Source organism: Saccopteryx bilineata, chromosome 10 (assembly GCF_036850765.1).
Source record: "Saccopteryx bilineata isolate mSacBil1 chromosome 10, mSacBil1_pri_phased_curated, whole genome shotgun sequence".
Classification (NCBI taxonomy): domain Eukaryota; kingdom Metazoa; phylum Chordata; class Mammalia; order Chiroptera; family Emballonuridae; genus Saccopteryx; species Saccopteryx bilineata.
In genome coordinates, this window is record NC_089499.1 from 18,881,722 (window position 1) to 18,906,511 (window position 24,790).

The 24,790-nt window shown below is 44.9% G+C and overlaps 1 protein-coding gene across 1 annotated transcript in view; it reads left to right on the plus strand.

Annotated features, from left to right (window-relative positions):
* Positions 1–24,790, plus strand: part of OSBPL10 (oxysterol binding protein like 10) — a 295,305-nt gene that overhangs the window by 93,151 nt on the left and 177,364 nt on the right. Inside the window, exons 2-3 of the mRNA XM_066244416.1 lie at positions 16,114–16,289; positions 19,285–19,364. Of these exons, the coding sequence (XP_066100513.1) occupies positions 16,114–16,289; positions 19,285–19,364 (256 nt within the window). The remainder of the gene's footprint in view (positions 1–16,113; positions 16,290–19,284; positions 19,365–24,790) is intronic.

A 24,790-nucleotide genomic window follows, 5' to 3' on the forward strand; every position in this document is an offset into this window, starting at 1 on the left:
CACAGGTGATCTATGCAATCTCGTCCATGCCTTTGGCCGAGTGAGTTTGGCCTCTATGGCTACTTATTTGCAGGTGATTTCAACTTTGTATCTCCAGATCCATTCACCCAGTTGCTAATGGACATCTCTTGAGTGTTTTAAAGGCTTCTCAGGTGCATTCCTAACTCCGAATTCCTACTTCATTATCAGGTCTTGTCAGTTAAACCCGGGCAGTAATTCTGCTACCTTCACCCGGTGTAGGCTGTTGCCAGGGACCCTGAGATTCTTTTTTAATTTTTTTAAACACCTTTATTCACAGATAGAACAGACTGACGGCTGTCAGAGGGGAGGGCAGTTTCGGGGCTGGGTGGAAAAGGTGAAGGGACTAAGCGAAAAAAAGAAAGGCGCATAGACCTAACAGTACGGTGACGGTGACGACCAGAGGGAAAGGGGGGTGGGGAGGCTGAGGAAGGGAAAGGCGGATAAATGGTGATGGGTGGAGACTTGACTTGGGGTGGTGAACACACAGTACAATGTATGAATTTATTAACCATTGCCACCCTGATAAGTAAAAAGAAAAAAGAAAATATATCTCCCTCAAACACCTTAAGGTCTAATTTACACATCGTAAAGTTTACCCATTGCAAGTGTACAATGCAGTCATTTTTAGTTCCTTTATATAGTCACGCAGCTATCACCACAGTCGAGTTCTCAACTAACCTAAATAATCCCCTCTAGCCAGTTTATAGTTAATCCCGACCCCGTCCTCTGTCCTCGCCAGCCACTGATGGTGTTTTGGCTCTCTAACTCTCCCTTTTCTGGATGTTTCCTACCCATGGGAGGATTCAATATGTCATCCTTTGCATCTGGCTTCTTTCTCTTCGTACAGGATTTTTGAGGTTCACCCATGTTGTAGCGTGTATTAGTGTTCTGTTCTTTTTATTGCTAAACGGTATTCCATTGTATGGCTAGATTACATTTTGCTTATCCATTCACCAGGTTATGGACATATTTATTTATTTATTTATTTATTTTACAGGGACAGAGAGAGAGAGTCAGAGAGACGGATAGACAGGGACAGACAGGAACAGAGAGAGATGAGAAGCATCAATCATCAGTTTTTCATTGCGACGCCTAAGTTGTTCATTGATTGCTTTCTCATATGTGCCTTGACCGTGGGCCTTCAGCAGACTGAGTAACAACCCCTTGCTTGAGCCAGCGACCTTGGGTCCAAGCTGGTGAGCTTTGCTCAAACCAGATGAGCCCACGCTCAAGCTGGCGATCTCAGGGTCTTGAACCTGGGTCCTCCCGCATCCCAGTCTGACACTCTACTGCGCCACCGCCTGGTCAGGCACAGTTTATGGACATTTTGTCCTTGGGAACTCCCTAGCTAGGTCCCATTCTACTCTTACCATGAGACACTTCTGACAGCTGTAGTTTTGCATTTATTTTGGTGAATATTGTATTGTTTGCTTCTGTTCCTCCACACCCTCTCCCCAAGCAGAGGGACCTTGTGTCCCCTCTCCCCCATGTGGCCTTAGCATGTAGCAGAGTACCTTATCTCAGTAGTAGGTACACAGTTAAAAAAATTTTTTTTCAAGGAAATGAGTGAATTCTTGGAAATAAAACTTAGTTTTGGAATCAAACTAACTTCATACAGTTGGGTTTGAATAGATTGTTTCTTTTAACCAGAAAATGAGTGACTGTGTCCATAATGCTTTATCCATATCCAGAGAAGGATTAAGGTCAGTTGAGGCCCCGGGTACAGAAGAAAATATTGAGCCCCTTAAAAAAAAGAGAGAAACAGGGAAAATAAAAATACATGTTAACCATGTTTTTAAATAAATAAAAATATTTTGTACTATTATTGTTAAAATTGCACATATGAAACCAAACTTGGTGTCATTAGAAAAAAGTGTAAAGTTGGGGTTTTGCGGGGCCCTTCAGAAGTCGGGGCCCCGGGCATGTGCCTGGTGCGCCCACAGTTAAATCCGCCTCTGTCTATATCAAAGACCCTGCGTACAGCGGGCCATGTTGAGAACCAGGAGTGAGTTATGTTACATTCCAAATATTTCCACGGTGCCCCCGAAAAAGAACAAACACAGGCCCTTGTCTTAAGTTCTCTCTTGTTGGCAATGTAGTCAATTAACTAAACTGCTGATACAACGCAACGTGAGTGTCAGATCCGATTTACGTTCTGCACTGAGAAATGTGATAGGTACTTTTGGAAGCTCTTGTTTTGTAACCAGACAGACCTTTAGGCACAGTGAGGATGGAACGGTCTGCAAAAGAGCCAGCCAGCCAGCCTGCTGCTCTGCAGACGCAGGCCTCCAAGCTCAGAGTGGGTAAAGTACCTTATCACAAAAATGAGAACCACTGGTTCTCGGAGCGTGCTCCTACTGGCAGCCGCAGCAGCAGCAGCCTCACCTGGGGGCTTGTTAGGGGTTCAGGTTCTTGTGCCCCACCCCAGAGCTCCTGAATCAGAAACTCTGGGGGAGGTGTCGGGAAGCTGCCTTTTAACAAGCTTCCAAGTGATTCTGATGCAGCTCAGGCTTGGAAAGCACAGGTGCAGGCCATACGCAGGTGCACTACCAAATCCCGCCTCTTCTATGCTGTCACCCTGAGGGGAAAATGAGGAACACTTTGATCCAGGGACAGTGGAGTTTGGGGCCTGACTCAGCCGGGGATTTTGGGGAAAGCTCAACGGGGAGGCCAGCTTATGATCCAGATTGCTTCCCCTGGTCCCCATAGGCCATCCCCTCTCTCTCCATTTTGGTGGGGAACGCCCACCCATCTTTACCCCAGGGCTCTAGCAAGTATCAGAAGCTTTCCCCCTGTATATGTTCAAGCTTCTAGTCTGTGTTCCAAAGCACAGACTTGAATCAAGACTCAGCCCATGTCAAGGGTCCCTAGGTAAGTTCCGAGCGTTGTGGATGGCGAGAATGGGAGTGTGAGTTGTGAGCGTTAAGATCCGTCTTGATATTTGACAGTTTACTTAAAATAGTGTGATGTTCTCACCTAAAGGCACCAGAAACTCAAGAGTTAATAGGGGTTCTGAAGGCGAGGAGGCAATATTCTACAAGCCTGTATTAATAATTGTTAGACAGGTCTCAGTTCTCTTGGTATTAAATCACCTAGCCCAGTGGTTGGCAAACTCATTAGTCAACAGAGCCAAATATCAACAGTACAACGATTGAAATTTCTTTTCAGAGCCAAATTTTTAAAACTTAACCTATATAGATAGGTACAGTGTTATTAACTTAGTTAGGGTACTCCTAAGCTGGCCAAAGAGGTGCACTCAAGGGGCCAAAGAGCCGCATGTGGCTCGCGAGCCGCGGTTTGCCGACCACTGACCTAGCCCTTAGAAGCAGATCGAATCTCATCATACGTCCAGTCCAAGTGCTGTGCATCAGACCTTGTGTTAGAAGTCACTTTGACTTATGCTGGTGCTTTATGGCGGGGGGAGGAGGGAGAGTTGAAGGCAGCTGCTACTTAGCCTGGAAGTTCTAAATCTTCAGGTACTTTCTTCAGCCTGGCCCCTGGGGCCCCTCTGCGCAAATGGGCACCTGTCCGATGCTGGCCGGTGATCGGATTATGCAGGAACTCTAAGCCAGGTGATTTTGGAATGTTTCTTTAAATCTGCCTCAAAAATACTTCCAAAGTGACACAGCCAAGAAATTCACTGCCTGCCTGGGCTGTTGTGATTTAGCAGCTTTCAGACCAAGACAGAGTGAGGTCAGGTTGTACTCAAGTAATATATCCCACTCATCGAATGGGCACACGGGTCCTCGGGGGTTTGCCGAGTGGATGATTGTGGGGACGGTCTGGCAGACTAGAAGAAACGCTGGGTGACGGGTAACGTTGTGAGGTTGTATCCTGACTCTGGTTTTATACTGGTTCTTATACAAGCCAGTATGAATATAGGTGATTTAGGGAAACTTTGAAGTTTACATTCCTGATTTCCTGACTTCATCCACAAGGATTCTGATCTTCTAGGTATGTTTGGGAGTCAGGAATCTGTGGGTTTAACAAGTTCCCCAATGGATTTTAGAAGCATTGACCCAAACTGTAAGGAACAGTCTTTTTGTTTTTGTTTTGTGTGTGTGTGTGTGTGTGTGTGTGTGGATAGGGACTGACAGGAAGGGAGAGAGAAGAGAAGCATCCATTCTTCATTGTGGCTTCTTAGTTGTTCATTGATTGCTTTGCATATGTGCCTTGACTGGGAGGGCTCCAGCTGAGTCTGTGACCCCTTGCTCAAGCCAGCAACCTTGGGCTCAAGCCAGCGACCATGGGGTCATGTCTATGATCCCACACTCAACCCAGCGACCCTGTGCTCAAACTGGTGAGCCCGCACTCAAGCCAGTGACCTTGGGGTTTCAAACCTGGGTTCTCTGTGTCCCAGTCCAATGCTCTATCCACTGTGCCACCGTCTGGTCAAGCTGTTTGTTTGTTTGTTTTTTAGAGGACAAGGCAATTCAAAATTTTCAAAAACTGTGTTGGTTGTCTTTTAATTATATTTATGGATTGTTTTTTACTTTAGAGATATTAGATATTTTTACTTATTATTTAGTAATATGAGTCAATACTTTTTAAATGGTTTTGCTGTCCTGTCATGATGCTTTCTCCATCTTAAGAGTTTAAAAATATTCACCCGTATTTCTCCTAATTATAACAATGTTACATAATTAATATAAAGTATATTATATATAATATCTAATATTAGGTATATTGTTAAAACTAATACAATTTATTTTTTAAAAAATTTAAGCTTTTAACATACCAAGTATCTATTTTGCTATGAGGTGTAGTCGTGATCAATAAATGTGATCAATAAAAATTTTTACTTTTAGCCTGACCAGGCGGTGGAGCAGTAGCTAGAGCGTCAGACTGGGATGTGGAAGGATCCAGGTTCGAGACCCCAAGGTCGCCAGCTTGAGCGCGGGCTCATCTGGTTTGAGCAAAAAGCTCACCGGCTTGGACCCAAGGTCGCTGGCTCCAGCAAGGGGTTACTCGGTCTGCTGAAGGCCCACGGTCAAGGCACATATGAGAAAGCAATCAATGAACAACTAAGAAGTCGCAATGCGCAACGAGAAACTAATGATTGATGCTTCTCATCTCTCTCCGTTCCTGTCTGTCTGTCCCTGTCTATCTCTGCCTCTGTAAAAAAAAAAAAAATTTTTACTTTTAAATGTTTGATTTTTTTTTTTTAAAGCCATTTTGGAAAAGGTTTTCAAATTTTAAAAAAGTCATATTTTTTCTTGGCATATATAATTATTTGTAAAACTTAAAACATGATTATATTGTTTTGAATCTGTGTGTCTTTGTTTTCTGTGTGCCTGTCACACTCTGGTCAACAGGATTCTGGAACCTCCCAGCATGCTGGTGTTTGGTTCATTGTCGTCTGTACTTCTGTCCTGTTTCTCTCAGTGTCTTTAACCCTATATTTTTGCATCTTTACAGTGAAAACTTTATGTTAATCAGCACACAATATCTGAATGGTGTAGAGCAGTGTTTTCCAACCATTTTCATCCCATGGCACACATAAACAATTTCTGCAGTACATCAAAATGTATATTTTTTGTTTATCTGACAAAAAAATAAGTATAATTTTGATTCATTCACATCAGATGGCTATTGTTGTGTTGGCTGTTGTCATTTTTTTTTTATTTGCCCATCTAAGGGAAAAGAGGTAAATAGGTATTGCTTGTTTTAATACTTCTTGTGGCACACCAGTTGAAGACTGCTGGTTTAGAGCCATGGGCTGTAACGTTAGACTGCCTGAGTTCAAATCTAGCCCCATCGTGTCCTCTCTGGAAGGTCTTAGGCGCATCGTTAATGTTTCTGTGCTCCAAGTTTTTTTTTATCTGTAGGAATGGTTCAGGCACATCTACTTCCTGGGACTGCTTGGAGGTGTCAGTGAGTTCATATGTGTGCAGCACACAGTGAGGGACACAGAAAGTGCTCTGTAAATATCAACAAACCCCCCCCCCTTTTTTTTTACAGAGACAGAGAGTCAGAGAGAGGGATAGATAGGGACAGACAGACAGGAACGGAGAGAGATGAGAAGCATCAATCATTAGTTTTTCGTTGCGACACCTTAGTTGTTCATTTATTGCTTTTTCATAAGTGCCTTGACTGCGGGCCTTCAGCAGACCAAGTAACCCCTTGCTCGAGCCAGCGACCTTGGGTCCAAGCTGGTGAGCTTTGCTCAAACCAGATGAGCCCGCGCTCAAGCTGGTGACCTCGGGGTCTTGAACCTGGGTCCTCTGCATCCCAGTCCGACGCTGTATCCACTGCGCCACCGCCTGGTCAGGCAACAACCCTTTTTATTAGTGGTTCAGTTTATATGTAAGATGTCTGAAGGCTAACGTAATGGTTTTGCTCAATGGCCACATTGAGTTTTTCTGGTATGTTGAGATTAAACTTGTATGGCATACCTGCACACAATATATATAATAGAATATGTTTGTCCATGGTTGAGGTTGAGCCCTCAGGACCCGATGACAATTGAGGGATGTGGGAATGTCTGTCTCTTGGTGGTTTGGGGGATGGTGGTGGCAGCGGAGGAACTCTGGCCACAGGATTGAGTAGTGAGCAGCTGAGAGACGGACGAAGGCCGCTGGGATTCTGCAGCCACTGCCGCCAATTCCATGCATTGAAGAACTGTAGCCTTCAAGGCTTGGCTAGGATCGGGGTTGCCCGCAGGTGCTGTGCCGTAGACCCTGTTGTGTGGTTTGGATGGTAGGATCTAGCATCTTCCTCTCTAGGAAGTCTGTTTATCACGAAGGAAATTCTGGAAGCTTAATCCTCCTCTTCCAAGCCAGAAACTCTGAAGGGTTTTGAGTGTGAACTCCCCTGAGGTGAGGAGACCCCAATGATCAAGGCCTTACAGGCCCACCTGTAAACGCCCTCTCTTGTGGAGACCGGCGGCTCCAAGGAGGTAGCTTTTTGGAGAATTTTATTATGTTGATGATCTCTGACGATGAAAGGGCTCAGAATATGATCAACAGGTGATACGAATTTTGAAGAGTTCAGGTAAACCTGGGAAAATGCATCCACACTTGACTTACTATGTTCTGCTTTGCTGATTTATTTCCCCCCCTGGTGTTTTTTACTTTCTGTCAGCAGTAGATTGGAAGTTTCAGAAACATGAGGATTCTAGATTTCAAACGTGGTGCTATTTTGAGTGGTTACGGGCAGAGTGGAATCGGAAGGCAGCAGAAGAATCAGTCTGTACAGTGCTGGAAAGTGAGGAGCTGCTGAGCCACCTCACCCGCAGGTGTTGTAAAGTACCAAAAGCTGCAGAATTAATATTAATATTTTGGGAGGCTTGAGGAACATTTTATTAATTTGGGTTAAGGTGTGCAGAGAAATTGTGAGAATAGTCTCTGTACTGTGTAATTGGCATAACCAGGATGGCTCTTGGCATTGTATTGTAAATGCAAAGGGAAGGAAAACATGGATTCCCTGACATTCCACCACACCTGTGGGGAAAGGAGTGAATGGCTAGGCAGGTGCAGGAAGAGAAAAGCCAAAATAAACCTTTTCTCATAGCAATGAGCCATTTGCAGACATTTGTCCCCACCGAAACTACCTCTCCTATGTAAATGCGTGTGGTTAACATGTGTGACTCTGGACAGAGAGATAGCAGATGAACACTAGATAATACAGCAGGGATCCCCAAACTTTTTACACAGGGGGCCAGTTCACTGTCCCTCAGACCGCTGGAGGGCCGGACTATAAAAAAACTATGAACAAATTCCTATGCACACTGCACATACCTTATTTTAAAGTAAAAAAACAAAATAGGAACAAATACAATATTTAAAATAAAGAACAAGTAAATTTAAATCAACAAACTGACCAGTATTTCAATGGGAACTATGGCCCTGCTTTTGGCTAATGAGATGGTCAACGTGCTCCTCTCACTGACCACCAATGAAAGAGATGTCCCTTTTGGAAGTGTGGCGGGGCTGGATAAATGGCCTCAGGGGGCCACATGTGGCCCGCGGGCCGTAGTTTGAGGACCTCTGTAATATAGGAATGCCTTTAATATGTAAAGAGACATCTTTCTACCATTGTGTTGGCTTGTAAATTTTGTTTTCTCCAAAATGATGTATGGCTTGCAAATTGAACATGGTCCTATCATGTTAAAGGACATATGACTATAACCAATAGTGGTAAAGGGCTCCTAATTACAATTTTTGCTTCTGTACTTCCCACTTATAAAACTATAAAAACTAAGTAGAACAAAGGGCCGGCGTGCTCTCCCTCAGATTTCTGTCGGAGCTGCCGCCGCTTGGCCAAGCTAGACAATAAAGCTTTGATGTGTAAACGGCGGACCTTGTTCCTGTCTTTCTTTTCTTTTTTTTTTGTATTTTTCTGAAGATGGAAACGGGGAGAGACAGTCAGACAGACTCCCGCATGCGCCCGACCAGGATCCACCCGGCACGCCCACCAGGGGGTGATGCTCTGCCCCTCCGGGGCGTCGCTCTGTTGCGACCAGAGCCACTCTAGCACCTGGGGCAGAGGCCAAGGAGCCATCCCCAGCGCCCAGGCCATCTTTGCTCCAATGGAGCCTCAGCTGCAGGAGGGGAAGAGAGAGACAGAGAGGAAGGAGAGGGGGAGGGGTGGAGAAGCAGATGGGCGCTTCTCCTGTGTGCCCTGGCCGGGAATCGAACCCGAGACTCTTGCACGCCAGGCCAACGCTCTACCAGTGAGCCAACCGGCCAAGGCCTTTCCTGTCTTTCATGTTTTGGGTCCCTCCAAATTTGGACTAACAGAAAGAACCATCCCTGCAGCCCGGTGCCCGCCCCAGGGAGCCCTCTGGTGACAGGAGGCTGTGGACGAGGAGTCGGTGCCTAAGGCAGAGAGACCCATGCCTCTGGGAGGGTCTCTGCCATTTCGGTGTGCTGGGGGGTAGTGATTGGGATTCTGGAATGGTCAGGCAGTAAATAATTTAACCCAGGGAAGGGTCTTAAGCTGAAGAAGGTCATGCTGTCATTGGTCAGGACAAGGCAGATATGAAAGTCTGAGCACAGGCCACGTCCAGTGGGTGCCCGCGGTTTGGAGCAGGTGCATCGCAGAGGATCTGGGGAAGGTGAGGCGGGCTCCCCAGGCTGCGGGGCTCCCCAGGCTGCGGGCCTCGCTCCTCTTCCACCTGGGGGATGGTGGGCCTGCTAGGCAGGGGCTCTGGTGGCTCAGGGCCTAGTATCTGGTGTGGAGATGAGGGGCTAGGCCTCCTGGGGAACAGAGAGTCCTGACACATTCTCGGAAATAACAATAGCATGGATGTGAAAGTAGTTCTGCCCTGTCTTCCAGGAGGCCCTTTACTCTTGTCATTTTAATTTTCACTTTTACATTTAGATGAAATGATTCAGCTCTTTGTCAGGAGCTGCCTGTCGAGCAAAAGTTCCTCTTCAAAAGATTTATTTCCCTGCGTTTCTTTCTCTTAGTAATTTTCTTGTAATTTGCTTGTGACTTCCTGTCAGTATTAATGAGCTTCTTCCCCGGGCTTCCTCTCCTCAGTTCTTTCTCTTTGCACTTCCCTCACATGTAGTTGGACCCGTGGCTGTTGGTGTGCTCGTGGGCCCCATTTCTCCCCCCCCCCCCACAAAGTAAAATGGGGTGGGTATTAAAAGGCGATAGGTATAGACATATGACCCTTAGAGATGCAAGATTTGGAAAGCAGAGACAGGTAAGGGTAGCTGCTTTGTCTGTGTGCATGGAAGTAAGAATGTGTGCAAGTGAGTGTACATGTATGTGCACATATATGTGAGTGTGTGTACACCGTGTGTGAGTGCATGATTTAGTTCAAGAGTAGATGTGGGCATATGAGTGCGAGCATGTCTGAGCATGAGTGTGTACCTGTGAATGAAGGTGTGCATGTCTGGGTATTAGTGTGAGTATGAGTGTGTATGCACCTGTGTGTTCTTTCTAGAGCAGTGGGGTTTATCTGCAGGATGGAAGTAGGCAATGGCTTGTCCTCAGCCCTTCCATGGAAGAGGCTTGCCATTGGCCACGCTCCCAGTTTTGGAACTGGCCAAGGATGCCACCTGGTGAGAATTAAGATGTCTGTCTCCCTGGGTTTGATTTCTCTCCTCATTCCCTCGTTTCTCTCTCCAGCACATTTTTTGGTTTGTTAACATAGCAAATAAAATATGCTCTTTGTATACGATTAAGTTCACCTCCACATCAGTCAGGTTGCATACGGAATACGGAAGCTCAACACTAATTTTAAAAGAACACACTGGAAATTAGGTTTGCCATATTCATTTCTCTAAAACGAAAACCCTTGAAGAGTGTGTTTCAGGATTTTACCTAGCGATTGCACTTGGTTTAATGAAGCCTCATCTAGAAATGTGGTTAACTTTCTCATTTAGAATGAAACCTGTGACTTTCAGATATAGCTGCGAGCTCTAAACATCAGTTCCTGGCAGAGCCCTGACCCTGCAGGAAACCAAATGTAATTTCTTTCCTCCCAGGGGATGTGACCAACCGAAATCACCCTTTTAAAGGCCATATGGACAGTTCTTACCTGTATATAATGCAAGCTAACTTGACTTTCAAAGGCCATACTGAAAGAATATTGTGTTTAGTTTGTTGTAATTTTTAATCAGTCTCCCGTTGTCCCCTTCAAATATGATAGCGTTTTTAACTGTCTTTAGAAAAGGAATAAATTGTTAATGACCTTCCTGAGCGCACATGATTCAATCCTGTGCATTTACATCTGAAGTATTTTAGGAAGTAGTGGAAATGTTTTTCATCTGAGGCAGAAAGTTAGAGTTAAGATGTCAGCTGGAAATCAGTAATGTGAAAAATTATAGGTATGTCCCCATATCTTGCATAATGTGACATCAGTTGGTTATTCTGTCAACCTTATTGGGAAAAAAAACTCCCAGCATTCCATTCATTTCTTTGTACCAGCTTCTGAATAGTGGCCTTTGCAAATCTATGGTTAGTTATTTGAACAGGAGGCATTTGGGAAGCTGCCGCTAGGCGAGAGGAAGGCTGACAGGTTCCCGATCTAAGTGGGAGGGAGATAGATAGTAACCCTTTACCCTTTCTAACCAACAGTGTATCCCTTTCCATTGAAGCCTATTCAGATATCCCTACCTTTTCTGCTCCCCCTGTGTCAGAGTGCTGTGTTTATCAGTGGGGGTGGCCATAGCGCGGGGGGGGGGGGGGGGGCGTGGCCGTAGCAACACGGAGCGTGGGTGAGGGCACACAGGGTGCTGTTTCCTTCCCTGCACTTGGGAGATCATCGCTGTGAACGCTCCACTTGCCAGGAGCAGTGTCCGCGTGGCTGGCGTCTCAGTGACATTCAGTGTAGGGCAGGTTGGAAGCATTTACTCCTAAAGACAGGGCAGGGACAGCACTTCAGTGGCTTGACCATTGGCAGCTCAGAAATTACCCTAGTTGTTCTGTCGCTGAAGGACTTTGGCTTTCATCCCCTGTAAAGAAATGGAAGCCCATGTTAAATAGAAGGAGCTGAAAATAGAAAGTTAGGAAAAGATTTCTGGTGAATTTGGAAGGCTAGCTGTTGTAACCGATCTTGATCTTAGTTGCCTAATGAGACACCTTTCTTTTCTTTTTTTTAGATTTTATTTATTCAATTTGAGAGTGAGAGGAGAGAGAGAGAGAGAAGGGGGGGCAGAAAGCATCAACTCTCATATGTGCCTTGACCAGGCAAGCCCAGGGTTTCGAACCTGCGACCTCAGCGTTCCAGGTTGATGTTTTATCCACTGTGCCACCACCCGTCAGGTCCTTGCTTTTTTTTTTTTTTTTTAAGTATTTTTATTTTAGAGAGAGTGGAAAGGTGAGAGAGAGAGAGAGACATTGATTTGTTGTTCCACCTATCTACGTGTTCATTGGTTAATTTCTTGAATATGCCCTGACCAGGGATTGAACCCGCAACCCTGGCATACGGGGCCACGTTCTATCCAACTGAGCTACCTGGTCAGGGTGTTATAAAGTAGTGTACTTTAATCCGTGGATTACATAGAGACACCAAGGCAGGATACAGAAGAAATTTTGAGGAATTTATCAATTAGCCGGCTAGCTACACGGGGCACAATCCCAAATCATGTAGCAAGTCCCTACAATTCTGTGGCTGACTTTATAGACCAAATCACATACTAGTTGGAGTGGGTAAGGAGGGGCTCGTGATCCCTTTGTCTAGATGTATACGTTACTTTCATGTCTTTAGGCTGAGTCCGAGTATAGGAATTCTTGATTAAGGTACATAAACATTATTTTCTAAGGTTGTTAGATAAATTCTATCTTCTCTGCTCTGTGTGGCAAGTGGCCCCAGGCACGCTTCCCGAGAATTCTAGGAATTAGCTAAACTATGACTAGGTGACCCAGGTGTCCTTGTAAGCCAGGAAGCTCCTGCATTCTTTTCTTTCCTTTCTCCACAGAAAGGAGGGGGTAAGAAGCCTGACTTTTCCTCTTTAAAATGGCGTTGCTAATACTAAGTTTTACAGTTTCTTGGCACCTTATCACATCGGGCACTTACTTATTCATGCAGCAGTCTGATGTGGGCGTTCCTCAGAAAGTGACTCTTGCAGGGGGGATGGGGTGGTGATTCAGGGGCCAGGCGCCTTTCCTCTTGTGCCTTTGCCATACCCCCAGTGAGGATCTCCATTCCACTCCACTGTGTGTGTGTGTGTGTGTGTGTGTGTATGTATGTATGTATGTATGTATGTTATGGGCCAGGCCTGTTTTACTTCTGTTCATGCGCTGTTGGCTCAAGCTCAGGCAGAGGCCCACCTCCTAACTGTAGGGAAAGCCAGAAATACAGGATGGGGCAAATGCTGGTTTACAGTTATGAGAACATGAAACACAACCACAATTTATTCTTGAATTATTTATTAATCATTGTATTATTTTCCATATGACCAACGGTAAACCTACTTTTGTCCCACCCTGAATATCCTGGCTGTGTCTCCTGGAAGCTGAGGACAGGGGTTTGGTGATGAGCTTGCAGGTTAGGCCGGTGCTTCTCAGACCTGAGCTGCATCAGAATCCCCCGGCGGCTCGTTAGAACACAGCTTCCTGGGCCCCTCGTTCCGGAGAGTGTCTGGTTTTGCAGGCTTTGGGTGGGCCCCAGAATTTATGTTTCTAACACGCTCCCTGGTGGCCGTTGATACCGTTGAGCTAGGGACCACACTTGGCATGGTCCTGGTCTGTGTGTGACTCACTTTTGTCTTATTTATCCATGCTGATGGTGGAAACCAGAACTATCAATACATCTTCATCTAGTGACTCACCAGATAGGAGGGAAAGGGAGGGGTAGAATAGATAGTTTGGGCCAGGCCATTTGGAACGTTAAAAACAAAAAAACAAAACAAAGATGGGAGATTTCTTAGTGAAACTGAAGATTTGGGGGCTGGGACCTGGGCAGCCAGGTGCTAAACGAGAGGGCTGCACCTTGCACTGTGGGTTGTATGACGGGACCTGTGTGCCAGCAAAGGAGCTTTCGGCTGTTTGTGCTGCAGGGCAGGGGGGTTGGAGAGGAATGTACCTAAGCAGGTACAGGAGAGGTGACAGAGAAAGTGACATGAGAAACAAAGGCAAGTTGGTGGTTACTGGAGTCACCGAGCCTGGACCTTGGACACAGACGGAGGGACGTGGATTTTGAGTTCCAGTGTCAGGATATTTGTGATGGGGATATGTACTGTGTCCCTGTTGCAGTGAGAACGAATTAGGTCAGAGGCGTGTAAACTTTCTCAGTTCGTGGTACTTACAGGTTCAAAAAATTCCGAGGTTAGCTCCAAACGACTTTACAGAAATTTATGTCCTAACAATTCAGTAGCCATTTGAAAAAAATCATAAACAAAAATGGAAAGAAGCGTATTTTTATTTCTCTGTTAAATAAGCACAATTACTCACCAATGGGATGCGGGCAGCTGTGAGTCCTGCACAGCTTTGCAAGCCTGGGAGCTGCGTTGGGCATGGCTGCCTTCCCTTCTGTTCCACGTGGAGGTTGGTTTTATTCCCAGCACCTGCTGAAAACCCAGCTTGGCAACGAAATGATGTCACTGCCACCTTTGGGTGGGCCCCAGAGTTGATCGTGTGCATGGCATCTGACCTATGGTGAGGATTGCTGTGTATCCTCAAATGTAAAATATTTTTCAGTGCCCTCTGAGCTCACAGTTGAGACTCCCAGGTACTTTGGTGCGTGGATTAGAAATTGTGGGATTTTGTAGTGTCTCCCCCCCCCCCCACTTCATTCATTCATTCATTGAATAAATGTTAACTGAGTGTCAATGAAGTGGCAGGCACAGGGCTGGGCCCTGGGGGGAAACCCAGTTCCACCTCCCGGCAGTTTAGAGTCTATCAGGGAAACTAGCCATTGACTCAGACAATCCTGCAAATGTTAGGGCCAGGGCTCAGGAAGGGTCGTTTTAAGGTACTGTGAGAGCTTGTGGGAGGAATGTTGGACCTGGTCTGGAACACTGTTCTCAAGTTGCTGGTACTTGAGTTGTTCCTGAAGGCTGAGAAGCTACCATGGAAGAAAGGGGAGGGAATCATCCTTTAAGCCAGGGGTAGTCAACCTTTTTATACCTACCGCCCACTTCTGTATCTCTGTTAGTAGTAAAACTTTCTAACCGCCCACCGGTTCCACAGTAATGGTGATTTATAAAGTAGGGACGTAACTTTACTTTATAAAATGTATAAGCAGAGTTACAGCAAGTGAAAGCATATAATAATAATTACTTACCAAGTACTTAATGTCGGATTTTCGCTAAGTTTGGCAGAATAAATCTTTATAAAACAACTTACTGTCGTTAAATCTATCTTTTTATTTATACTTTGGTTGCTCCGCTTTCGCCCACCATGAAAGCTGGAACGCCCCCTAGTGGGCGGTAGGGACCAGGTTGACTACCACTGCTTTAAGCTTTGGGGGTGGGAGTGGATAACTTTCTGGGCAGGTATTTCTGAAACCATGGTGAAGGTCTTGCTATTTTCCCCTCAGTTGCATTGTGGTTGCTTCAGGACTAGCAAGTAGTATGTGTGTACCGTGTGCGTTGGACAACATCTGAACTGTTTTACGGGACTAACCCACTGATCGTGCAGCTGGGTGTTGAAGCAAAGCCAAATTACAGGAAAAGTATCTAAAAGCTATCATAGACTGACAACAATCTGGGAACCATCAACATTTGTGGAATGCACTTTGAGTAACTGCTCCAAGCAGGGGGGACGGCATGAGCAAAGGTCCTGTGGTAGGAGGCAACTGGTGGCTAGGAAGAAAGGAGAGAAAAGGCCACTGTGGGTGTAACAGGAAGTGAGACAGTGGAAAAGTCAGCAGGGGCTGTGCATCTGGGCATCTAGGCCATAGGAAAAATCTGACTCTAAGGTGAAGACATTTCCCTGCAGGTGGAGAAAGGGCAGCTGTCCTACCTACCACCTAGGTAGTAGATTGGGAATATCAATAGGCCAGATATTTGGCTACAAAGATTTGTTTAAACAATTTAGGCAACTTGCAGTTGCCCCTCCTCTCTCTCTGTTGTTTGGTACCCTGATGTAGAGGCATTGCTGCCTCCCAGAGTGGAGGGAATTCTCACCTCTTTGTGTAAAAAATGATAGCTAGAAGGGCCCACTGGAGTGTGCCCAGGTGGTTGTATGAGCACCTCCAGCTCCCTGACCCATGACCGCAGGAGCTGGGCTCCTCACGGTACCCATGCTGCTGGCAGGAAGCTTAGGGCCCAGCTTGCTGCTACCAGGCTGTAAAAGGGCCCCTTGTAGGGGCTCAGAGGATTCCAGCTGTTCCTGTGAGGTCATACGGAACATGTTAACAAGCCCATGTTCCAATGCATCCGCTCTTCTTTGGCTGTTCTGCAGTTTACTGGGGTGCCCGTGGGCACCAGGCAGAGTGGTGGGCATCACACCAGATCCTGAACGGACCTGGCCTTGCCCTGCAGGGACTGTCACAAGCTCCATTCTGACTCGGGCACCAAGTGCTCTCCCCTGACTCGGGCTGACTTCGGAGGGCACCTGGTGGGGACTTCCGGTGTCCGGCTTCCTGGCTTTGCAGCCTTGATGTCCATTTCCGGAACGCTTTCCTGTTCCGCTCTGCTGTGAGGTGTGGGCTGGGGGACAGCAGTGACACGCTGTGGTTTCTCTGCGCAGGTACTTTGTGCTGGACTTCGAGGCCGGCGTCCTGCAGTACTTTGTGAATGAGCAAAGCAAGCACCAGAAGCCTCGAGGGAGCCTGTCTCTGTCTGGAGCCATAGTGTCCCTGAGCGACGAAGCTCCCCACATGCTGGTGGTGTACTCTGCTAATGGAGAGATGTATAAACTGAGAGGTATGGACTTCTCCCCCTCACTTTTCAGACGGGCCTTGTGGGCTCCATTTGTAGTTACCATGGTGATGGCTCTCTTGTTTTTTAATTAAAAAAAAAATCAGCTTTAACAATTTCCTATGTTTGATGACTTTGTGGTGACAGATGGTTGCTGCCTCTCTTATCCCTGGGGTGGGGAGATGGCCTGACATTAGGAATTGCTTGTCCTAATTGAGGAATTAAGGACAGAAGGAAGGTGAGTGATTGCAAGGGCAGCCGAGCCTCAGGACTTGGGCAGAGTTTTCATATTAGCTCAGTGGATATTTTCTTTGACCTTATAGTGTGAATCTCCACTGTAGTGCCCTGTGGGCACTTTGGGCTATAAGGACAAAACAAGCCTTTCAATGGTCATTGTGCCCCCCCCAAAGTGTCTCTGGAATCATCCTCTTAGTAAAGGGCCCCTTTAGTTATATTTTATTTAATCAGTTGTGAGCCTGGTGAGAAGCCAACTGGTGTTGAGTTAATTTCCTGTTGTATGCTTGCTCCCTTCTCTTTGCTTCTTGAAAACTGATCAGTGAGCATGACTCAAGAGTCTGGCACTGGGCCATCATGGTGGGTCCTGCCCCTGTCCCCCTTCCAAAGCCCACGCAGTGCAGAGATTCTCAGGAATGCCAGATCTGACCAGAGCAGGATAATTTGATTGTTAGATCCTTCTTCCAACATTCTGTTACAGTTGCTCGCCAGAAAAACGGTCAAGTTTTCTTCTAATGAAATAACAAGACAAAAGAACAAAAATGAAAATCCAAATACACACGTGTCATATCCCCCGCCCCCCAGAATCAATGTGATTTATTAAGGTCTGAGGGAAAGTATTATGTATTATGTATCAGGAGGTAGTGGGTAATTCTGCATTCTTATAGCATTTTTTTTTTTCTCAAGTAAAGGTTAAGGACAAAGGAGAGTCCTCTTATTTCCCTGAGTCCATTTCACTGTTCCACCTCCAAGCGTTGCTACCAGGAGATGGAGTAACCTAATGTTTCTTTATTGTCTATACAGAATTCACATTTCAGAATCCATAAAACAATCCAAAAGCCTGTGACATAAAAAATGTCTATAGTTGAAGGAGAAAGTTGTTCAGTTTGGGGGCACTGGGCTGAGATTCATGTTCTCTCCTGAGATTCATGCAGTGTGCGCTCAAGCTGGGTGGATTTATACGGTCGTTGGTTTTGCTTTGCTATTTATTGCTTAATAAATTGTTAAAGCAGAAACAATAGCGGTAGAAAGACTTAATGGCGCTTCTCCCCTCCCCCTGCCTGTGGTTTTATAAAATGACACAAACCCATACAAAAGAGACAAATCCAACAAAGTTGACAAGTGAGCCATCTCATTTTGCTTTTGAGTTGTTATTTTCCGGATTATTAAACCCAAGGGTTTTTTTTTTTAAGGGTAGTTTTAATAGCAGATATCAAAGTTTTATTATCTGCATGAAGTTATCAAGAAGGCTCAATTAACTTAAACTTGGCAACTACAAAAAAGACCGGATGGATTTCTGCATACCTATGGCTGGTTCTTGGCCCCTCCCACAAGGACCTGGGTGTCTGTTTCTCTCATTTCACATCTCATCTACACAGAGTTGAATCTTGATGTCATTAGATGCACAGCTTTTGGGAATCTAACTTTTCAGTGCTGAGCCTTTGGACAGGACTGCGACAAACTGGCAATTAATTCTTCGTGTGTCCTAAGGAACACACGTGTGTGGCTCTGGTTTTTGCCAAATCCTTTGAAAGTTAAGTTTGCCTGATCTTGCACTGGCCTACAACTCTACAGATTTCTTCACCCGCAAGTTCAAGTTGGGTTTTATTAACACATGACACTTAGGCCCATTTTTGTAAACACTTATGATTTCTAGGGGGATGTTTTGTTTTTCTGGGTAATCAACAATTACGCAGTTAATATTATATTAAAACATTTGTATAGTTCACTGTTCACTTAAATTGAAGATTTAAATTTTACTAGAACCCGTTATGTATCCATACTATTTTAAGGAGATCATTTTATGTGCTTGAGACTGGGGGGGTGTCGATGGAAGGTTATGATGATGCAGTTGACTTGTGCTTCTGTGTCGCTTTGGGGGAAATTTGGGGATCTCTAAGGTAGCACTTGGTATCTTGTTCTGGCCAGTCCTAACACGACTCCTTGTGCACACATATTAAAATGGTAATTCACCCGAATGCTTCTTTTGTAAACGCGAATAACTGCACAGCACAACTCTGGTAGATAATAGAAAGGTCCGAGGAGCTGGGCTCTGATCTTCGTATTAGCCACATGCGGCAGAGGCGTTGAAACATAATCACGTTTCCCTTCCTTGCTGCCTTTTAAAAGAGGTAGAAAGGACTTTTTCAGAGAAGGTTTTTTTTTTTTTTTAAGTTTTTTTGTTTGTTTTTTTACAGAGACAGAGCGAGAGTCAGAGAGGGAGAGATAGATACAGACAGGAACACAGAGAGATGAGAAGAATCAATCATCAGTTTTTCGTTGTGGCACTTTAGTTGTTCATTGATTGCTTTCTCATATGTGCCTTGACCCTGGGGGGCTACAGCAGACCTTGGGTCCAACCAAACTGGTGAGCTTTGCTCAAACCAGATGCGCCCAAGCTAAAGCTGGCGACCTCCGGGTCTTGAACCTGGGTCCTCCACATCCCAGTCCGACGCTCTATCCACTGCGCCACCGCCCGGTCAGGCTCAGAGAAGGTTTTAAAAAAAAAAAGGCAAAATTGTTCTCATAAGGGATATTTCCAAATACATTTTTAGTGTGGTTTATGAAGGTATTTTCTATTGAGATTTAGTGTCATTTGTGGGGGGGAGAGGGGTTTAAGCACAGGCTACAGAGAGTATTGAAATCTGAATTTGCTTTTCCTTCCCTTTCCCTCTATTCCTCACCCCCTCACCTCCTTAGGTAGGTGTAGAAATAGGTTAGATGTGTTTTGGAACCGGCTCTGTGAGCATTTCTTTCTCTGTTTCAGCGGCCGATGCAAAAGAGAAACAGTTCTGGGTGACACAGCTTCGCGCTTGTGCCAAACACCACATGGAAACGAGCTCTAAGGTGAGTAACCGCAGCCACGGGGAAGCAAGGAGGCTGTCCAGGAGCTTGGATGGCTACCCATCAGCCCGAGTGCCTGTTTCTTTGGGGAAGCTGTGCCTTATTTATTTATTTATTTATTTATTTATTTATTTATTTATTTATTTATTTAAGAGTGGTAGGATTGGCCTGTGGGTAGAATGAAGAGGCACGCAGGCTTTACCAGAACCAATTCTGGGAAGACCTTTCTGTCGCTTTCTGGGCAGCGGTTAATTGGTCTGTTTCGAAGCTCGCATGGATGATTTCATTGTGTGGAGACAGAGGAGTCGGATTTACTTGTTCAGGAAGACTCATTGCCGATCCTGAAATAAAACTTAGACCCCCCAAATTGATTAAGTACTCAGCCAGGAGCTTCTGCATTCTAAGTGCATCAGAATGTTCTCGGGTGACTTGACATCAAGAGTAGAAATTATTTTCTCCTCGGGATTCCATATGAGATCTTGGATCAGACGTGAGGAAGATAGGTCGGCATTTTTATGGATTAGTCAGAGGATTTCCAGTTGTTAAAGTACAGGGAATCATTGCAAAATGAATCTATTCAGGAAATCATTGCAAAATGATTCTATTCAGGGCAATAAACATCGATTTTACGTTCAAAGGCCTATCCCTTTTATATCTCTAGTTCAAATTTAGTCACTGTTGTCTAGTTGCGGTCTTTCCCCATGTTCCCTGCGTCAGCTAGAAAGAGCCACCCTTGAAATTTCTGATGATTCCATGTGGTATAACCCACCGGCTGTCTTGTTCAGGACCCTGGGAAATGTCTAGGTTAGTTTAAACATCCCTGTTCTGCCTCCAAATACATCCTGAAATGATTTCCTCACAGAATTTGGTTTATTTTCTTTTTCTTTCTAGAGACAGCCTTTCCTTGCCTTGCTTACTATAGCACATTCAGCTCCAGGCCCCTTTTGGCTTGTCCCAGTTAGGATCTGGGTAATCGTAGGGCCCTACTTCTAAAGCTTTTTCCCTCTGGCTGTTTTTATATTCCAGGAATTATAGTAGGCGTTCTGGACATTTCATCAGTATGTAGGAAATATGTAGGCAGGGCAGTTAAAATTTTTATAAGTATTATTATTTTTTTATAGAATGGGACAGAAGGGGATAAAATAAAAAGAACATATTTCCACTATTGTCATGTATGATCATTAGAGATCATTGCTCTTAACTGAATCTTGTATGTCAGTCTAGTAGATTAAGGCACGTGTGAGTGTGTGTGTGTATTGTATCTATACATCTATTTTTTTACACAACTGGGATCATATTATCTATATTGTTTCCCCACATACACACACTGAATATATTTTGGAGATATTTTCCATAGGCACCTGTATCTATTACAATCATTTTGGATATCAGTGCTTTATTTAAGTATTCTATTGATAAGACATTTCAAGTTTTTTGTTGTTACGCAGAATGCTATAATAAACATCTTTGTGTGTGTATATATATGTGTGTGTATATATATATCTTTGTATCTCTAAGTGTGTATGCATATATATATGAATTATACTAGCAGAATTCTTGGGTCATAAAATGTGTCTTCTAAATTTTCATAGACGTCGCTATATCGTCTTGTAAAAATATGTAGTTACCCTGATTTGCACTCCCATCAGTTGTCTCCCCCAACAACTGTGGCTCTTATTAGCATTTAGTTTTTCATCGTCTCACAGGTGAAAAATGGGTCCCCCATTATTTTTATCTTCGCTTCTAAAAATCATGACTGGGGCTGAAGATGTTTTCAAAGGTTTGTTGGCCACCTATATTTCTTCCCTGTGAACTGCCAGTTTGTATTTTTCACCCATTTTTCTACCGGGTTCCCCTTTTTCTTCTTGATTTGCAGTAGCTGAATGGGTGTTAAGTATATGTGTTCTTTGACTGTCTTCTGGACCATAGATATTTGCTCCTAGCAGGTCATTTGCACTTTGACTTTGAATACATAGTTTTGCTATGTGGAAGTATTCATTTTTTTGTGGCCAAACTTATTTTCCTTTTTGGCTTTTTGTTTTGGATCGTGTAGAAAGGGGCTTCTCAGCTCAAAATTATGAAAATATTCTTCCAGTGAATTTATAGTTTAATTATCACTCTTAAATCATCAGTTCATCTGAAATTTATTTTGGGTGTCAGAATTCAGGTAGGGGGCAACCAATTTTAAGTGCATTGGTGTTTTGATGAATAACTGGAGATAAGGAAAGATAAAGATATCCATTCTAATGGTAGTAAGAAGTTGGGGAATTTAAAGAAAGAATTTGAAGAGTGTTTGGAGGAGAGTTTGATTTTCTGATACATTCTCTAGGTAGTTTCAAAAATACGGTTAATCTATGAATATTAGAACCAAAATAAATAATAATTTAGCTACTATTAGAACCAAAATAAATAATAATTTAGCTATTAGAGCCTCTGAGATGCCTTCTTTGAGAACTGGAAATAAGATTACTACCATGCCAAGCCAGTAGGTGCTGCCACCATCACAGCCGCCTAGCCAATGCAGGTTCGCATTAGATTCAGACAGACGGTAATGAAACAATGGAGCCAGGAACTGGTGGGCCATTACCTTTAATCCTAGCTTGCAGCCGGCGGGCAAGTAAAAACACACACTGGGCTCCAAAACCCACTCATTCAGTGCCCTGTTGTGGTCAGTCCCCTCACTTCCTCCTCTGTTCTTGGTGACTGCTGATCCATTTTCTGTTTGTAGTTTTGCTTTTTCTAAAATGTTGTAGAAATGGAATCCTCCTTCCAACCTTTCACATCCGATTTCTTTCATTTAGTGTAATCCTTCTGAATTTCATTCCATGCTGTTGTATCAGGAGTGGACTTTTTATTTTTTTAAAGATTTTATTTATTGATTTTAGAGCAGGAAGAGAGGGAGAGAGAAAAAGAGAGAAAGAGAGAAAGGCAGGGAAGGGGGAGGGAGGAAGAGAGGGAAGCATCAACTCCTAGTTGCTTCTGGTATGTGCCTTGACTGGGTAAGCCCAGGGTTTCAAACTGGCGACCTCAGCAATCCAGGTTGCTGCTTTATCGACTGCGACTGCACCACCACAGGTCAAGCAGTTAACTGTTTTTTGTTTGTTTGTTTTTTGTATTTTTCTGAAGTTGGAAACGGGGAGGCAGTCAGACAGACTCTCGCATGCGCCCGACCAGGATCCACCTGGCATGCCCACCAGGGGGCAATGCTCTGCCCATCTGGGGCATCACTCTGCTGCAATCAGAGCCATTCTAGCACCTGAGGCAGAGGCCACAGAGCCATCCTCAGCACCCGGGCCAACTTTGCTCCAATGGAGCCTTGGCTGCAGGAGGGGAAGAGAGAGACAGAGAGGAAGGAGAGGGGGAAGGGTGGAGAAGCAGATGGGCGCTTCTCCTCTGTGCCCTGGCCGGGAATCGAACCCGGGACTCCTGCACGCCAGGCCGACACTCTACCACTGAGCCAACTGGTCAGGGCCTGTTTTTTTGTTTGTTTTTTTTTTTAATTTTAGTGAGTATGTCATCTTTCTTGATCTTAATACATATTTTTACTTTCAAAAATTAAAAGTGATTTCCAATTCCAAAAATCTGAGATTAAAAATCTTAATTCCTAAATTAATTTCCAGGTTAAAAAAGAATTACTGGCCTTTGAAATCTAGAAGTCTGGCTATCTCTTCTAGCTCCCATTGGTTTACACACGAGGGGGCTCCAACCAGGAGGGCTGTGGGGCTCAGACTTGAACTCAGACCTCCTGGCTTCCTGCTCTTACCTCACCAACATCAGTTAAGGCTGATGTTCTTCCCTCCGTGGGCGATGGGTCCCTTTTGTGACAGCTTTTGCTCCCGGGTAGACAGAAACTCAAACACAGAGAATCCCCCTTTTTTTTTTGACATTACATAGGTTCATCCTGTGGGCTCTTTGAAGCATAGTTGTGAGGTTACAAGGCTGCTCTGCTAAGAAGAATAGAACACAGAACTATCAAGAAAGACAAACAAGAAAACAAAACACCCTGTTTTGTTTTGTTTTCTTCTGAAGTTGGAAACGGGGAGGCAGTCAGACAGACTCCCGCATGCGCCCGACCGGGATCCACCCGGTATGCCCACCAGGGGGCGAAGCTCTGCCCATCTAGAGCGTTGCTCTGTTGCGACCAGAGCCATTCTAGCACCTGAGGCAGAGGCCATGGAGCCACCCTCAGTGCCCGGGCCAACTTTGTTCTAATGGAGCCTCGGCTGCGGGAGGGGAAGAGAGAGACAGAGAGGAAGGAGAGGGGGAGGGGTGGAGAAGCAGATGGGCGCTTCTCCTGTGTGCCCTGGCTGGGAATCGAACCCGGGATTCCTGCACTCCAGGCCGACGCTCTACCACTGAGCTAACCTGCCCGGGGCCAAAACACCCTGTTTTTAATGCGTTATTAGAATGGAATTGGTATGGAACAATGCATTGATCGGCAAAGTGTTAAGAGAGCTGTAAGGAACTGTTCTTGTGAGAATTTACTCGTGTATGACTTTGAAAGTGTCATAGATGCAGGAGTGGGTGTCTCGCCTTTATCAAGTCGGTGGCATTACGAAACTAGGAGTTCTGGAAACTGCAGTAAGCACTGAGGCAGGAAGCGAACCGGTCTATTGACAGAGGTAATGATAATTAATACCTCTATGGGAGTGACCCTTACTCACTATTGCATTACTCTGCACTGCGGTCCTGTGAGGTAGGCTGTATTATCTCCATTTTTACAAATTAAAAATCTGGCCAATTGAACTTAAGTGATGGGCTCAGAGTCACACAGGCAGGAAGTGGCTGGACTGGCACAAGAGCTCAGTTTGCTAAACATGCTTCTTCCCCCTCATCTCCCATCCTGGTTTCTTGGCAGGAACTGGCCAGATGGTTCACGATGGCACTGTGCCCCCCACACCCCAAACTCCATATTTAATAACATGGAGGGGACAGCTGTGTCATAGGATACCTGTAACCTAATCAAGGGAACCCTTCTCCAATCTTTTAAATAGATTCTGATTCTACGATTTTCTTTAGCGAATTTACTTAAAAGTAACGTTGGCCTTTTGCACTAATTTTTTTAGTGATATGCGTTTATACAGGTAAGCATTTTTGGCAGGTCCCCAGGAACTTTGAAGTACAGGCATCTTCTGATTGAGTATGTCCATTTCAGTTTGTGACATCCTGGTTTAGAAGCAATGCTGTAGGATGCAGAGTGAAAAGACCTCTCTTTAAATCCCCACTCTGCTAATTATGTGTTGAACATACCTGCTCAGTTTGCCTTTATTCTTTCTGATTTTCTGTCCCCATCTTTGATGGTGACATTTATCTCCTAAAAGCTGTCATCATGTCTAGCTCGAGTAAGACGATGCAGGAGAAAGCTAGTTGCTGACATGAAGCCCTGAGAGGAGTTAGGGGCTCAGAAGTGCATTTTCAGTGAGACTGCT